At 40.6% G+C, this 18,739-nt stretch overlaps 1 protein-coding gene across 1 annotated transcript in view; it reads right to left on the bottom strand.

Moving 5' to 3' along the window:
* mapk8ip1b (mitogen-activated protein kinase 8 interacting protein 1b) overlaps positions 1-18,739 on the bottom strand; it is a 150,780-nt gene that overhangs the window by 72,664 nt on the left and 59,377 nt on the right. Inside the window, exon 2 of the mRNA XM_060838555.1 lies at positions 11,278-11,389. Coding sequence (XP_060694538.1) covers positions 11,278-11,389 — 112 coding nt within the window. The remainder of the gene's footprint in view (positions 1-11,277; positions 11,390-18,739) is intronic.

The following is an 18,739-nucleotide window of genomic DNA, read 5'->3' as shown; positions in this document are numbered from 1 at the left end:
CACCAAATGTCCTAGGCATTAGTTATCCAGCACCATTTGCCATCAAGATGATGCTGACAAGCTTGTTTTTGAACTGCTGCAGTCTATGTAGTGTAAGCCCACTCAGTGGAGTAGGAAATGTAGGATTCTTCCAGCGAACGATATTTTTCCAAGTCAAAGAAGGATACCTGTTAGTTGTGGCATTTCCACATGACTGCTGCCTTTCTGTTTCCAGGTGGTAAAGATCAGGAAGGTGCTATGAACTCTAGACGGCATACACTGCTGCTACTATGCATGGATGTTTATATGGAGCAAGTGTTGAGTGTTGGAGAAATGGCTGAGAAACTCCTTCAATGATGCCCTGGGTCTGACAAGACTGGCCTCCAGCAACTATTACCATCTTGTCATTAATCTCAAGAGGGTTAGAATATAAAAGCACCGTTGTGCTACTGAGACTTTAAAGCTCTGGTTAGGCCCCATTTGGAGTACTGTGTCCAGTTTTGGTCCCCACACCTCAGAAAGGACATACTGGCCCTGGAGCGTGTCCAGCAGAGATTCACACGGATGATCCCTGGAATGATGGGTCTAACATACAACGAACGGCTGAGGATCCTGGGATTGAATTCATTGGAGTTTAGAAGATTAAGAAGAGATCTAATAGAAACGTATAAGATAATACATGGCTTGGAAAGGGTGGACGCTAGGAAATTGTTTCCGTTAGGTGAGGAGACTAGGACCCGTGGACACAGCCTTAGAATTAAAGGGGGTCAATTCAGAACAGAAATGCGGAGACATTTCTTCAGCCAGAGAGTGGTGGGCCTATGGAATTCATTACCACAGGGTGCAGTGTAGGCCGGGACGCTAAATGTCTTCAAGGCAGAGATTGATAAATTCTTGATGTCACAAGGAATTAAGGGCTACGGGGAGAACGCTGGTAAGTGGAGTTGAAATGCCCATCAGCCATGATTGAATGGCGGAGTGGACTCGATGGGCCGAATGGCCTTACTTCCACTCCTATGTCTTATGGTCTTATCTTCCTTTGGCTAGAAGTCAGCCTGGCACAATGGAAAGTCACCTCCTCACCCCCAATACCACAGACCTCATTTTCACGAGGGCTCCATAAAGCCACACTCGGCAAACAAGTTAGGGGTAGTCACGCTCTCCTTACCTCTGGAATTCAGCTTTATTATCCTTGTTTGGGTTGAGGCTGGAATAAGATCTGCAGGTAAGTGGCCTTGGCAGAACTCAAGCGGTGCATCAGTAAGTAGGTTACTGAAGGGGAAAGAAGTGTCATTTGATAACAGTATCGGTGTCAATTCCACCAATGATTGAGTGTAATAGCCAGGATGGACTTCTGCCGTTTTTTACCCAGGACTTGCCCAATTAAGTTTCCACACGTTGCTGGCAGGATGTTGGTGCTGTAGCTCAACTGAAAGAGCTCAGTCAGAAACAGATTTCTGGAGCACAAGTATTCAGGGCTCAAGTTGAGGTGATGTTTAGATAGATGACTGAATGCACAGCAAAAACAGTCATTTCTTGAGATCACATGGAGGGAATCAAATGGTCTGCCCAGTGGCATTAGTGATGCTGGGAACGTCTGAATGAGTCCACAATGGATCATCCACGTTTGGCTTCTGGACTCCATTGTTATTAAAAAAATTCTTTCAGAGCCTCTTCTTCCAGATAATTGTCTAAATGGTAATGGTCAGTTAAACAATGTGGCAAGACTGCAGAATTTTCAACTGTTACATTAGTTGTCTGTAGGTCCTTACTTCGACTGTTAAGCTTGTATGTGGTCCCGTATTATAACTTCACCAGGGTGTTGCCTCTCCCTCATACTCCCCTATAGTCTTCATTGAATGCAGGTTCCGTGGAAGTGTTGATGTGGAGGTGCTGCTGTTGAACCGGTGTGGACAAAGTCAGAAGTCATAACACCAGGTTACTGCCCAACACATTTGAAATTGCTGCTCTAAAAGCTTGTGATTTCAAATAAACCGGTTGGACTATAACCTGGTTTACATAAATCATAGAATCCCTACAGTGTGAAAACAGCCCATTTGGCCCAACAAGTCCACACCGACTCTTAAGCGTAACCACCCAGACCCACACCCCCTGCCCCTGACTAATGCATCTAACCGACACATCCCCAGACAGTATGGGCAATTTAGCACAGCCAAAACACCTAACCTGCACATCTTTGGACTGTGGGAGGAAACTGGAGCACCCCCGCAGAAACCCACGCAGACATGGGGAGAATGTGCAAATCCCACACAGACAGTTGCCAGAGGCTGGTTGTCATGTGACTTCTGACAAAGTAAGAGTGATGGGACTTCAGGCCATGAGGTTACAGAATGTGGCTGATAACAGTTGTAGCTGAAAATGTGTTGCTGGAAAAGCGCAGCAAGTCAGGCAGCATCCAAGGAACAGGCGATTCAACGTTTCGGGCATAAGTCCTTCTTCAGGAATCCTGAAGAAGGGCTTATGCCGGAAATGTTGAATCTCCTGTTCCTTGGATGCTGCCTGACCTGCTGCACTTTTTCAGCAACACATTTTCAGCTCTGATCTCCAGCATCTGCAGACCTCACTTTCTCCTCCCTGATAACAGTTGTACTGCTGATAGCACAGGACTTCACGGATATTGCAACTTGGGGGAATCGATTTTTTTCCTGCATCTAATGTGGTGCTAGTACACATGACACATTGGAAGGTATGATCAATGTTAAGTCAGGATTAGGCTTCTACAAAGGACTGAGCATTAACTACTCCCAACGTATCACTGACAGATGCAGTAGAAGGCAGATTGGAGAAGGTGGGATCAAACAAGTTTGCCCACTTTTCTCATGACCAAACAAGTTTAGTGTGGCTGATTTGTCCTTCAGGGCTTGACCAGTTTGGTCAGTTTTGGTGCTACTACCCTTAGTGAGAGACATTAACATCTCCCACAGAGTACACTGCATCCTTGCTACCCTAATCATCAGGAGTATGTAAGTAGTAACCATGAGGAAGCTTTCTTGCCCATGTTTGACCTGATGCCATGAGACTCCATGGGATCTGAAATCAAAGTTTTGGACAGCACTTCCTCCACAGTACCACTACATTTATTAGGTCTGTCCTACAGTTGAACAGGACAAACCCAAGAATAGTATTGTTTGGGACACTGACGGAAAGACCATGATTCAGTGAAGGTGGCCTCCATTTTTGAGCAGGTCAAGAGACACTGAACGAGAGAGCTGGGAGCCCCAAATCTGCAGGTTTGCTAAAGTACGGCCAAAATAATCACCCTATTTTCTAAAACGAAAAGCGGTGGGTGGTTGAGAGATAAATATTCAGCCCAGGACACAATGAAGGCTTCCCCTGCTTCTCTTCAAAATGATGGCATGGAATGTATTCCTTCCACCTGACAGGACAACCTTCAGCACATGCACCAACTCACCGATGGACATCCATGATAGGATTTGTTAGTGAGTGCTTTCGCAAACTGTGTTCTACACACCCAGAAGCTTGGGTAGGTCAGTTGATTAAATGTTAGGAGTATGCTGCCAGTTAACACCAGGAATGAAGATTTGATTCTTATTCTAAAGATGGACTTGGGACCTGCCTGTTTGTCCTGCCCTTGGAGAGTGGAAAGCAATAGCAAGGTCACCCCTGACAGAAACAAAGAAAACAGCTTCGGATGAAGGATCAGCAAACAACCAAGGACATGCCTTCAGGAAGAACACACCTGATATTCAGTTTGTGTAAACCCCTGAAGATGATCCCACATGTCAGCATTCGAAAGGGAAGTCAGAACATTTATCAACAGGAACACTGAACAAAGGTGGAAGATTCCAGTCAAAGATTATGCCTAACTGATCTACAATCATCTCCAATTGATTACCTCTGGGGTACTTGATTGAAAACGTTTTGTTTAGAAATTAATCAAAAAGGTGTTGGATTTTGGCCAAGTTTTTTTAAAATTGGAAGTCAGTTAAAACCACAGGTCTCTGAAGTGGACCTTGCCATCGAAGTGCTAGGTAGTCACAATCTAAATCAAGGAATGGTTCTATCAACTTTCTACATGCAAAATAATCCTCAACTATTGATTAATGGAACCATTTTCAAATGGCTGAGTTAAGAATTGAAGAATTACAATTAACAAAAAGACACTGAAAACAAAATTCAAATTTACCACTCCCAACTAACATTTCCTTCAGGAAAGTGCTTTTCATGCAAAACAAAAAACTTTGCAAATTTACACATTCTATCAGATTTCACTTGAAAAATATGCCAAGTAGCTAAGAGATGTGTTGGAGACAGTGCTGCAGGGTGTTAGAGAGTCAATAGAGGGAGCTATAAACTCATACTGGATGTAACACGGGAATTTTCCCCTGGAGATCATGTCTGAAGGGGTGATCAGTCAGAGTCAGATGTACAGCACGGAAACAGACCCTTCGGTCCAACTTGTCTATGCTGACTCGATATCCAAACCCAATCTAGCCCCACCTGCCAGCACCCGGCCCATATCCCTCCAAACCCTTCCTATTCATATACCCATCCAAATGCCTCTAAATGTTGCAATTGTACCAGCCTCCACCACTTCCTCTGGCAGCCCATTCAACACACACACACACACACGAGAGAAAAATTTGCTCCTTAGGTCTCTTTTATATCTTTCCCCTCTCACCCTTAACCTATACTCTAGTGTTCTGGATTCCCTCACCTCAGGGAAAAGACTGTTTATTGACCCTATCCATGCCACTCATGATTTTATAAATCTCTGCAAGGTCACCCCTCAGCCTTGGACGCTTCAGGGAAAACAGCCCCTGCCTGTTCAACCTCTCCCTATATCACAAACCCTCCAACCTTGGCAACATCCTTGTCAATCTTTTCTGAACCCTTTTGAGTTTCACAGCATCCTTCCAATAGGAAGGAGACCAGAATTGCACACAATATTTCAAAAGTGGCCTAACCAATATCCTGTACAGATGCAGCATGACCTACCAACTCCTGTACTCAATATGCTGATCAATAAATGCCTTCTTCACTATCATATCCACCTGCAACTCTACTTTCAAGGAGCTATGAACCCACACTCCAAGGTCTTTGTTCAGCAACATTCCCTAGGACTGTAAGATTAAGTGTATAAGTCCTGCTAAGATTTGCTTTCCCAAAATGCAACTCCTTGCATTTATCTGAATTAAACTTCATCTGCCACTTCTCAGCCTATTGGCCCATCTGGTCAAGATCCTGTTGTAATCTGAGTAACTGTGTTCTCTGTCCATTACACCTCCAATTTTGATGTCATCTGCAAACTTACCAACTATACCTCTTATGCTCACATCCAAATAGTTTATATAACTGAAAAGTAGAGGACCCAGCACCGATCCTTGTGGCACTCCACTGGTCACAGGGCTCCAGTCTGAAAAACAACCCTCCACCATCACCCTCTGCCTTCCACCTTTGAGCCAGTTCTGTATCCAAACAGCTAGTTCTCTCTGTATTCCATGAGATCTAACTTTGCTAATCAGTCTCCCATGGGGAACATTGTTGAACACTTTACCGAAGTCCATAAAAATCATGTCTACTGCTCTGCCCTCAATCCTCGTTGTTACTTGTTCAAAACACAATCAATTTTGAGAGACATGATTTCCCACGCACAGAGTCACGTCAACTATCCCTAATCAGCCCTTGCCTTTCCAAACACATTTGCATCCTGTCCCTCAGGATTCCTTCCAACAACGTGCCCACCACAGACATCAGGCTCATTGGTGTATAGTTCACTGGCTTCTCCTTACTACCTTTCTGAAATAGTGGCATCACATTAGCCAACCTTCAGTCTTCTGGCACCTTACCTGTGGCCAATGATACAAATATCGCAGCAAGAGGCCCAGTAATCACTTCCCTAGCTTCCCACAGTGTTTTAGGGTATACCTGATCAGGTCCTGGGGATTTCATAAATAAAAAAAGAGCTGCAGATGCTGCAAGTCAAAACAAACAAATTGCTGGAGTAACTCAGCAGGTCTGGCAGCCTCTGTGGCTAGAAAGCAGAGTGGAGTCCTGTGACCTTTTTGATAACACTTCAATGTCATACCTTTAAATTTTGGTGACGCACTTGACATGTTCACTTGATTTTGATGTTCTCTTTTTAAATCAAATCTGTCCCCTCGGAGGAAATAACTTCGTTAGGGTGGAATATCTATAACATGATACAAAAACAAGCAGGCAGGCTGGTCGATTAGCCTTCTTCAGTAGAAGCTGATCCATCACTAGATCAGTATGTTCTTAATAACAATCTGCTTTTTAAAAAGCCACAAACGAAGCCCTTGGTAACAATTATATCATGAACTTTGCAGAATCTGATGAAAATTCTTCACAATTTGCCTTGTCAGCTCTTCAAACTGCTCTATCATCCAAAAGATCATGACTGATCCACCTCTACCCCACCTTTTACCAATATCCTCATTTATTATCCCCATCCTTTACTTCATGTTGAATCTAAAAATATACCAATCCATGTCTTGAACACTGCTTACTCTCAATGAGTATCCACAGTGCTCTTGGGGTAGAATTCCAAAAATTCGCAATTTTGAGTTTAAAAACACCTTCTGGTTTCAATATTCAGCCTTTATTCAGATACTATGCTGCTCAGGTTTAGAGTCTCCAGCCAGGGAAAGCAGCCTCTAAGAATTTTGTATGTTTCAGTCACATCACTTCTTATTCATCTCAACATTTCAAAGTGTGGACCCAAACTACAAAACCACTAATGATGGACAACCTTCACATTCTACATTAAGTCCACCCTCTGCTCTGCTGTACAGAGAACATCTTTCCTGAGGGGTAGCAATGGCTTAGTAGTATTGTCACTATCCCTTAATCCAGAAGTCCAGCTAATACTCTAGATCACCTTGGAATGCAGAGTACTGGGCTAAAACACTTAGCAGTGCAGATGCACAGAGATCTGTGTTGTGGTGCATAAATCCCTATAAGTTGCCACCCAAGTTGATAAGGTTAAGAAGGCACATGGTATGTTGGTATGGCGTTTATTGGTATGGCGTTTATTGGTAGGGGGATTGAGTTGGCTTTCAGAGCCATGAGGTCATGCTTCGGCTGTTCAAGACACTGGTAAGGCTGCACCTGGAGTACTGAGTGCTGTTCTGGTCACCGCATTATGGGAAGGATATGGAAGCTTTAAAAATGATGCAGAGAAGATTTACTAGGATATTACCTGGTATGGAAGGAAGGTCTTACAAGGAACGGCTGAGGGAACGGAGGCTGTTTTCATTGGAGAGAAGGTGGTTGAGAGGTGACTTAGTCGAGACATAAGATAATCGGAGGATTAGATAGGGTGGGCAGTGAGAACCTTTTTCCTCAGATGGTCAAGGTTAACACAAGGGGACATCGCTTTAAATTGAGGGGTGATAGATTTCAGACAGATATTAGGGGTAGTTTCTTTATTCAAAAAGGTTGGAGGGGCATGGAACAGCCTGCCTGCAACAGTGGTAGGCTCGCCAATGTTAAAGGGATTTAAGCAGGCATTGGACATACATAGGGATAATAATGGAACAGTGTAGGTTAGGTGGGTATCAGATTAACTTCACAGGTCAGTGCAACATCAAGGTCTGAAGGGCCTGTACTGTGCTGTAACGTTCCATGTTCTAACTCAGTTCAAGTCCCACCACAGAAATTGGTGGAATTTGAATTCAATAAAGAATCTCGACTTAAGGGCCTATTGATGTCCATGAAACCATTGTTGATTTTTGGAAAAATTCAGCTGGTTCACTGAAGTCCTTTCAGAAAGGAAACTGCCACCCTTACCTTGTCTGGCCTACAGCAATGTGGCTCGCTCTTAACTGCTCTCTGGGCAGTGAATGGTGACCTTGCCAGAGATAGCCACAATGAAAAAAGGTAAGTAGATTGATTTTGATTGTGAGAGAGTGTTATATCCAACAGAACACTTTGTTGAGGTGGGGTGAACAAGGACAGGAAGTGACTTCCAAATGTGAGAATACAAATTCAGCAGTTATTTGAATTCAGTGTAGACCTCAAAGTTCCTATCTTCATGAGGGTGAGCCTCATACTGTGGGTGCTACAAATCTTCAGAGAAGTGATGAATTCTTGTGAAGTATAGATAGGCCAGGTTAATTAAGTAGACTGCCCTAAAGAAAAATACTTGTCAATGTATGCCAGTTGAAAAAAAGTGTTCTTGCAATTTCAAGAAGTGTTTGTTGACATAGCATTTAGAACGATAATTTTTTTTCATTTTTAATACTCAACTGTTTTCCACAACTTGCCATTATCAGAATGGATGGGCAGTAAGTTGACCTTTGATTAACAGGTTTGAAGATAAGCAATGTAGGAAATGAATAGGAATGTTCGCTTTACTAAGGAATGAGTTCACTAATAGGAGGCACTCAAGACAGACTTTTTTTTTAAAAAGTATATTTAGAAGAGGGAATAACAATTCATACAAGCCAAGAGGGCGCTGTTTGGACCATGGCCGATATGGAGTCAGAGCAAGAATGGTTAGTTAACTAATTAAACTTAGGCCAGGAAGATAGATTCTGATTGGTCAAGGCATTGCTATGGGGAACATAGCTGGGTTTGGCTTCCTCCATAACCTTGTTCTCATTCAAAAAGGTCCCTCCCAAGTGACAAAAGATAGACTGCATCATAGAAGGAAATATTTTCCCTAGTCAATATTTATTTAAAGAATGAAATCAGCTGATCGATATAAAGCTCAGTTAGACCAGATATTTGTTTAATTGGCTTTTTGGAAATGGAAGATTAAAAGAGAGAGAGAGTTTGAAATCTGAAACAAGGGTCTGATTCAGTGCTAGCAACACAGAAGCCATGTTCATGAGACGTACAGTTTGGAGATTAAACATTTCCCAACCTGGGAAGCAATTTCTCATTCAGACTCTAAGAAATGATAGGATTACTCCTCCAGATTCACCACGTAGTATCTTAGAGACACTTTAGGTGAGATACACAACAGAAGTTCAGGCATAGTTCAGAGGAGTATCAATTTACTGACACCAGGGAGCCTTGCAAAGTTTGTCAGGTGTCTGGGTATCAGGAGATGCTACAATAATATAACTGTACTCCAGGCAATTAACCGAGTTATGGCTTTGCTGACTTGACAGATGAATAAAAGTTTACACTGTAAAATTAAATCAAGATGTGCAGGTCTTGCTCAGAAAGATGGACTGCCCTGGAGACCATAACATCAGGTTGCTCAGAATCCAGTCAGCAATATGCAAGCAGCGTAGTCCGAGCAGCGTCTCAGCTGTATTAATACCAACTCTAAGCGTTTCGAAAACAAGGCATACACTGAGCTCCAGGGCTGGCCACTTGAGACACTGCAACAAGGTTAACAGCATGGCCCTAATGGTTGCTAATTGAACATTGGGAGCCACTCCAGCATTCTAATTGACCTTGTCAAGTACAAACATCTAATGTATCCAAGCAGAAGTTGAAATAGAAGAGGATGCAAAGAATTATGTTGTAAAGCAGGCTTTTAAACAATGGGTAGAGGCATGTTTCATGCACAGTAACCAGCCTCACTGGCTCAGAGACAGTAATCAACTCCTAGCCCATTCTCCACACATGCAGAGTTTAAGTCAGCTCCTCTCTCCACATTTTTATAGTTTCCAGTACCTGCAATTCAGCATTATAAAAGCAAAACAAGGATCATACACAACAGGTTAGACAGGATTAGAAACACAGTAAAAGTTGATGCTGCCATTTAACCTTGTAACTCAGGCACACAACCTCAATTTTTCACCCATCTCCTCTCCCCACTCCACACACTTTGTCAGTCACAGTCACACTTGCCTTGCATCAAATCAGCGCACAAACATCCCACTTGGCACTTGCTCATAATTACAGTTTCCAAATGTTGAAGAGTATAGTACTTCAGGAGCATAGGAAATACAGGATATGGATAAATATAACAATTTTTCATACTGCCTTATAATGTATTATCACCATTTAAGTCTCCAGTACATATTTCTGATTCATACAGTTAGGCATTCAAACATCATTCCAAAATCTAGAAAACTCCAAAATACTAAAATTTGATCCCAAATGCTCCTGTCTAAAGAGGCTACAGTCCAAGGGATCTTTAATCTAGATTTGTTTAATTGACAGAATTCAAATAGTCCAGCTGTGACAGACAGATTGCAGGTCCAGGTTTTTGGATTAGTCATCAGTATTCATCACATGATCACTCTGCTACTGTTATCCCCACCTTTAATCTATACTTGCTGATACATGACACAGGAAATAATTTTTTTCCCCACTTCACTCTTTCAGAAGGCATGTTAGAATTCTCTTCAACTTCCAGTGCCACTAAAGAATCTCAACTTCTTCAGACATAACCTGATTGGGGGAATCATTCTAATCCACTGTGTACTTTTCATAGCTCCAGTGCCATGTCCAGAACTGAATGCAAAGTTCCAACACTAACAAGAGATCAAACATGCAATGAGTTGGCACATTCACTTATTTTGATTGCATGTTCAACCTAATGATTATAAGGAGAAAGTGATGCTGGAGATCAGAGCTGAAAATGTGTTGCTGGAAAAGTGCAGCAGGTCAGGCAGCATCCAAGGAACAGGAAATTTGACGTTTCGGGCATAAGCCCTTCTTCAGGAAGGGCTTATGCCCAAAACGTCGAATTTCCTGTTCCTTGGATGCTGCCTGACCTGCTGCACTTTTCCAGCAACACATTTTCAGCTAATGATTATAAGAACTAGGGAAGAATTTCTTTGCTCTTTTCAAAATGGTGCCACTGGATATTTTCTATCAACCAAAGACCTTAGTTTAACATCTCATCTGGATGACAGCACCTTCAACTGCTCCCTCCGTACTTTACTGAATCAATAGCCTGGATTTAATTTGTGCTCATGTGCTGGAGTTGGATCTGGATCAGTCTTTAACACAAAGGCTTGAGTGTTACTCAGCCAAGCAAAGTTAATATTTGACTATCAATACTTTTGTCATCAATGTGATTCTGATTACAATTTAATATTGCATGTAACATGCTGGACAGATGTAATTGTCTAAAGTCTTAGACTTTGAGCAAGCAATTGATTTTGTCAGGTTTGTTTGTATTGCAGTTAATGCATTAGCAATGAAATAAAAACTGTCTTTACACTTAACCATTTGCAACTTCCATCCATTTTGGTTAGACCTAAAATTGTTGAGGGGTAACTGGTGTAGTGACGGTTTTGCTTACCAATGTTGTCCCACCCAGGTCCTTACCATCAAGGTGCTGAATCGTCAACATTCACAAAATTGTCGTCAACATTCACAGACTCTTACCCTTGTAGCCAGGCCATCCTTACAGTGCAGACTAATCCCACATTCATCTGTTATTTCTGACAAGTCTTCATCTTCAAACTCCTCCAAGCTTATGTCATGGGTTAACCTGCAATGACAATGGATAAGGAGTCAGCACAAGACCAAAACGAGAGGACGCATCATGCGGAAGATCTATCTTTCACAGTGGTGAGATTCTACTAACCATTCATATTCATATTTGTGTTCAAGTACAAATCTTGGCTTGGGGAACTACATGATTATTTCAGAGCCCAAAAGATTCTTGTTTTGAATCCCACTCCATTGATTAAGAACAAAATCTAGGCTAATGCTTCAGGAATTGCACCATCTGCATATTCAGGTGGACACGAGACATCCTGTGGTTTGTTTTATCCCTAACATTAGCTATACAAGAGAGATATGGCCTTTGCAGTATTGCTGTTTGTGGGATCTTGGTGTGAAAATTGGTTGCAGAATCCATAAATTGCTAACAGTGGCTTCAAAAGCACCTCAATAGAAACAGACAGTGGAACAAGAACAGACCATTTAGCCCAGCAGTAGTTCTCAAGCTCTTTAGACTTTAAGATTGTAACATATGTTGTATAAAGGCAAGTTATTTTCCTCTTTGTTTAGTAAGTTCATCAAGTTAGTGTATATTTCATGTATATTTTGATTCTGTTCTCAGCAGTTTTACCCTGTTGTAATGCAGATAATGAGGAATTAGAGTATGCAGGAATAATATTCAACTTCTGAGGGGGGAGAAGAGCAGAGTGGGGCCAGTTGGATAGATCTTCAGAGGGAGAGTAGAGCATGATGGACTGAGTGGTCTCCTTCGCTGTCTTAAAACTCCATAAATGTCTAACTTTTTCCATGAGTTTTCTCCAAGGATATCAGAAAGCTCTCGGTCTGGGTCCATGGGGTCAAGAATCTCCGATAGAATCATTAAATAGCTACAGTGAATCTTAACCGTCCGCTCTCTAAACGAGAGAATGATCTAGTACCACAGACTCCACCAACCCCCTTTCCCAAAAACCCTGTAAATATATCCACGTTGGGCCAAATCTACACTCTCAGGCAGTGTTTCAGATTCCTAACCAATCACAGCATTAAAAATACAAATTTTGCTTACTTCTTAACCATTCTACCAATGGAAAAATGATTTCTCTGCACCTCCACTGTCTCAACCCCTCGTGATTTTGGGAACATTTAAAAGAAATCTCCACTCAACCTCCTTTACTCTAATATGCTATATCTGTTTAAAACAAATTCTCATGAAATATCAATGATCTGATGCAGTATCTGACTATTTTGCCAAAAATACTCATTGGGGACATTGTAACATTTGTGGTTTTGCCTGTTTTGAATAAAAATAGATTACCAGAAGGCACAGATTTAAATGGAGTGGTAAGAGAGCTGGAGGCCATTTCAGGAAACACATTTTATGACAAATTAGACAGATATAGATGTAATGGAATTGTCGAGAAGAACACTTTCAAACCAAAGAACAATACCTGACAGCAACTTAAGGGCCCAATTTTCTGGGAATGGCAATCTCAGATTTCCAGGTCCCTCGGGTGTGGGCTGTTAAGTCTGGAGGGGAGGGGTGGGTGTCAGGTACCCATGGCAGGATGTATAGTCACGTAGGAGTGTGTGTATGCAGCTAGAGAGATAAAGATGGTTTCTGTCAAATATTTACTCAGACTAGTAAATACACAATTTACCTCTAACATTTCCTGAGTAACTATCTTTTAAAGTTGATCAAAACTTTCCAAATTTGGATTTAAATAGGGACTTTCAAAAGGGTTCTAAACATGAAGGAATTGTCCAGTGGAACATTTAATTTCCTGAGTGTGATGACAATGGTTTTCACAGGTCCATTTTGTAGCGGCTATTCTCAGGATCAAAATTCCTATTAATAGGTTGGGTTCAGAATTATCGGACTCAAAAGGCAGTGAGTGTTGGTGCTCTTTTTTCAGGCATTGCATTTGGCTGATTTAAATAGGGTTTGCTGCATGTAATGGTGCTTCCAGGCATGCCAAGTTTCCTGGGAGTGGGAGAGATCACTTTGGAAGTTTCCAGAAAGGTGAACAAGGCAAAGCTGTTGGAAGAAGTGTAGTGGGGAGGGGGATGGTGATTGGAGCAGTAGCTCAATATGTAAACGTCATTGGAATCTTTGAAAATGGTTAAAATTCAATGGCAAATGAAGCAGCTTGAATTAAAGGCAACAAAGAGATATTGAATCACAATCCAAAGCAGAACAAAACCAGAAAGAAAGAATAGCTCTTGCAGAGTAAAAGGAAAGGGTAAGGAAGGCCTGAGCAGAAGAAAGGGAGAAAGAACATTTGAACTTAGAGGTTGGAATTGAAAACTCAGGCGACTGAAAATGGCAAAAGGTAGTGTTGAAAGGTAGGAGCAGTGCTGAGGACAGTGTTGGAGAGTAATCCCCTTAAAGCCAAACGCCTGGTGGGGACCAGTTTTAACATGTCCGAGCATTGCCCAAGTTTGACAAAAGTATGTGCTAGTCTTATTTTGTTTGAGAAAGTAGCTAAATAAATGAAATGACCAGTGACCATGTGGTGCTGTTGATCCAAATGGAGTTGGTAGGTGGAGCTAAGTGAAGTGTTTGCATCACGATCAGAGGAGGTATCTCATGGAAAAAGTCTTTTTTTAAAAAAAGTGCATATGAGCTAGTACTAGAGGCAGAGACACACATTTTAGGAATTTGAGGAGGAAGTGACCTGGTCAAATGTACATATAGTTTAAATGAATTAAAGTAATTCAAGTTGTATTACTGGTAGGTTAATAGAAAAAGGACTTTTTGCCAGTAGTGCAGGAGGTACCAGCAGGTGGTCATTTGGAAGTAAGGAACACATGTCAAAATATGAAAACCGTTTTTTTTTGGACTGCAGAAAAATTGGTTGAATTTTGTTAGGCATGTTGTACATGCCAAGTAAATAGGAAAACCTCAGGCAGTGATAAAATCAGCACCCTTCTACCCATTCCAACAATTGAAAAATAATTGACTATATAGGACACCTACCTGCAACAAAAAAAAAGGGAAATCTGCATTTGTTGACCATAATAGATGTGTCCACTACATTTCCAGAGACCATTCCCTTACACAATTGCACAGCTTAGAAAAAGGATTGCAGAAGAGTTATTGAAAGTCTTTTAAAAAAAAGACTAGAAAATGGACTACCCTGGATATACAAATCAGATCAAGGGTCAAACTTTACAAAAAGTTATTTAAGTTATGGATAACTTAAGTATAAAGTAATTCAAATCAACTATTTTCAATTCTGGATGGAATGCAAAGATTATAACAGTGGCATCAAACTTTAAAGACCATGTTGCGGGTGTAGTCATGACTACAGAGAGGATTGGGATAAAGGAATTCTATTTGTACTTTGGGATGCACCTAATGAATCAACTAAATTGAGTCCATTTGAATTAGTTTTCGGGCATGAGGTCCATTGAAATTAAGAAAAAATTTGGTAAGTCAGAATTCAGAGACTACATATTTGGACTGTGTTAAATTTTCAGGATATATTAAATTGAGCAGGTGAGTTGGCTAGACAACATTTAAATGTAGCACCGCATATGAAGAAACAGGAAGCAGACAAAAATCAAAAATCCACAACTTTGATAGTAGACAGAGTATTAGTAATAGTCCCAGTGGTAGGTGAACCTTTAAGGGCATGGTTTAGTGAACCTTATCAAACTGATATGATATATTAGGATTTCAATGCCTATGAATATGCTCAAACAATATTTTGACAGGGAAGAAAAGCCAAAAAGGAGAATTTGTTAATGGTTACAGAGGGAAGAACCAAGTTCAGAGGATTCGGAATTGGATATTCCTCAAATTAATTCAGACAATGAGGAAGCTCTCAAAAATTGGGATAAATTGAGTTACCTTCAAGAGGAAAATCAAAATAAACCAAAAAATGTTATTACAATCACATGGGGAAATGTGGGAATAAACTGGAAAATACTAATCTAATTACACATGGTTAGATATTGGAATAGCATTCTCTATTAGGCAACAACCTTATAGTCTTAACCCTCTAAAGTTGCCACAAGTTCAAAAAAAAGATTGAATCTGTGCACAAAGACAACATAATTTAATTTGCAGTGAATAGAGCTCACCAACAGTAATGGCATCAAAACCAGATGGTATCCAATGATTGTGTGTGGATGATCACAAAGTCAATGCAATTACAAAGTATGATTAATATCCTACTCCATGTTTGGAAGACTGCATACAGAAGGTAAGACAAGCAACTTAAATTTTTAAGTTGGACTTATTCAGAGGATACTGGTAAGTACCTTTGCCTGAAAAGAACATAGGAAATGTTGGCTTTTATGTCACCAAATGGATGTATCAGTTTAAAATCATGTCAGTCGATATGAAGAATATCTCTGCCGCATTTGAAAGACTAACCAATAAAGGTCATTTTGGGATTATCAATTGTGTGGTATGTAAAAACGATCTGGTGATTTTCAGTCAGTCAGTCATTCATGGAAGGAATATTTAGAGCTTCCAACAGAATTATTCGATCAACTTTGAGAGGCAGACTTAGTGATGATCCTCACTAAGAGGGAGTCTGCAAAAGTGCAAGCTGTGTTTCTAGGCCATATCATTGGACATGGGCAGATGGCTCCACAGGATGTCCAACCAAGCACAAGCACAAGCGTTATTGGGGAGCTTCCCCAGAGAGAAAGAGAGGGAAGTACTACGAGTCCTGGCTTGAGTATGTTTTAAATCAATAATTTGTACCAAATATTAGCAGTGTGGTTGCTGACTGACTTATTGAAGTGCAGAAGATTTCAGTGGAAAGAGTGTTACAATGCATGTGAAAGCTTGAAACAAAGCTGTGTTAGTCACATCCAAAGCACTGAAAAGTAACTATCAATGCTAGTGATGTTCGTTTTGCTGCTGTACTCTTACAAGTCAAGAAGATAGAAACATATTTGGGTATTTTTTCCCAAAACAATGATTATTCTCAGAAATATTCCATAATTGAGCAGGGAACCTTGGGTTTGGTGTTGGTGTTGCAACATTTCAACATGTATCAAAGACAATTGCATTTACAGATCGTAACCCTTCAGTTTCCAGAAACATTTCCAGATAAAAATTCCAGACTGTTTAAGATGGAACTTATTATTGCAGCCTGTAATTTGAAAGTTACACATGTGGCAGAATGAGGGAATGTAATTATCAACACGTTGTCACACCTGTGACATAGGAAGCTGAAGTTCAGCGCTGAAGAAGTGGACTGTAGTATTGAATGTTTGCATGCTTCAAGTCAATGTAATGTGTACACTATTAGTACACTACAATATAGAAGACTAAAGATTTTTTTTAAAATGAAGCCATATTTGTACATTGATAGTGCTTTTTCAAAAAAAGGGGCAGGTATGACAACACTATGGCTTTAAGTATACAGAGGAGCCTCAATTATGCAAAGGACCTTGGCGGGAAGTATTTCATTCAGTTAATCGAATGCCAGTCAACAGTTAGTGAAGCATCAGGACCTTACGATCTTGTTTGGATAATCTGAAATTTGGTTAATCGATGTCAGATAATTGAGGTCCCTCTGTATTTGACCTTTTTTCCTTTATTTTAAAATAGGAGGAGAGATTGAGACAGAGGTGCTGAGTGGTTTGTTTCAAGCCAATGAACAAAACAGCCTGAGGGGCTTTGGGGATTTTTATTAAAAGTTGGAACAATGGAAGCAGCATGAACAGGTGGAGACAAGCTCCCACAGAACCAGATGTTTTAGTTTTAGCTTTCAGTAGTTGCTGGGGTCTTGAAGCTGGAATGGTAGCTGCTGCAGCTAATAGTTCGAGTTCTCTTCCTGCTGCTTTACTGAGACAACTTTGCCTTCACCAAGGATATGTTAATGGGATGTTGTTCTAATTATATTGGAAGTTGCTGGTTAGTATTTAAGTACTATATTATTGTATTACATTATTCAATTCTTCTTTCATTTGTATATTAATTTAAAAGTGTAACAATAAAAAGTGTTTTTTGCTTCCAGCTAGTACTTTGACTGATTGAATTGCATTTGGAACACAATGCCTTACACTTGCCTTTAAAAATAAGCAAAGTTAGGGTCTTGGCTATCTTTGAATATTTTGGAGGTGGCTCAATTCAGAATGTACGATCATGGAGTGTCTGCACGAAACAAACTGATCAATATTGGAATAAAAGCCAACTAGCCAGTGGTAAATCCAGGTCAAAATTTGTTTTTTTCCTGGGAGAATCAATGGAGCATCAGGGAGATGTCATGTGACCCAACTGTTAGGGCATAAAATAGCTGAACTTTGAACAGAGATAAAAACTATAACAGAACAAGGGGAAAAAAAAACACTCCCACCCTTTGAAACATCTCTTCAAAGCCAAGCTGGTGATTTGACAGCCTCTCTAAAAGCTGCTGAAACAAGAGGGTTTGTAAGGGAGAATTCCACATCAAGAGAATCAACTCAACCACATCTAAAGAATGAAGGGTTTAGTACAAGTCTCAACTACCAACTAATGCAGAGAAAAGGGCCCTTCAACTAATGGACATTCAACAAGTAAACAGGGAGTTGATGGATTGATTGGATAGGAAAGTAAACTGAAGATTAATTTAAAAAAAATGCATGCTGCCCAAACAGGAACCAGTGCAAATCAGTGAATACAGTGATAATGCGTGTTGCAACACAGATCTGTGAATATAGCAGTAACACAAGTTACAATACAAGCAACTGTGATTATCTCAAGTTTTAAAAAGGAGGATGAAGACGAGACCTGAAGCTGGAGATAAAGAACTGGATGAAGGACTCAGTAACTGTGGACAATGCTGTGCCTACAAATCAGAGTTAGTAAATGTACAAGGCTGTCTTGTTTTAAAAATCAGGAAATATCGAAATGCAGTGCAGAGGAATCAGTTTTCAAACTCTATTCTACATAAATCAGCATCACCAGCCCTTTACTGAAATTACATGCACTGTACAGTGGATGTAGCACAGTTGAGATTCTCCATCAGGTGACTTCCTAAAGAGAGGAAAATGTCCTCATTGTCTGGCCACATCTACCAAGCTTCCCACAATACATGAGAAATGGCATGGCAACACAGACAGCAGGCAGACTAGAGATTGCACTTTCAAGCTCTCAACAACCAAGCTGATAAGTATGGTAATGTCCTTTCGGTTTATGGTAAAATTGTTAAAATCTTGAAGATACCTGATCAAACTGCAATTAAACTCTGACTGACCTGGGCTTGTTTACTTAATTTAATTTTGCCACCTCAAAAAAGGCATATAACTCCACCTTAGCAGTATTATAAACTGTGGACCACACAGTACATAACATGTATGATAAACTAGCGTACTTTGAGCAATGACACTTAAAAACTTGCTATCTTCACAAGTCGTCCAACATAGGCTGCCCCTTCTCCAGATTGTGCCAGTT

This window comes from Hemiscyllium ocellatum, chromosome 18 (assembly GCF_020745735.1).
Source record: "Hemiscyllium ocellatum isolate sHemOce1 chromosome 18, sHemOce1.pat.X.cur, whole genome shotgun sequence".
Classification (NCBI taxonomy): domain Eukaryota; kingdom Metazoa; phylum Chordata; class Chondrichthyes; order Orectolobiformes; family Hemiscylliidae; genus Hemiscyllium; species Hemiscyllium ocellatum.
This window is presented reverse-complemented; position numbering and strand designations above follow the sequence as displayed.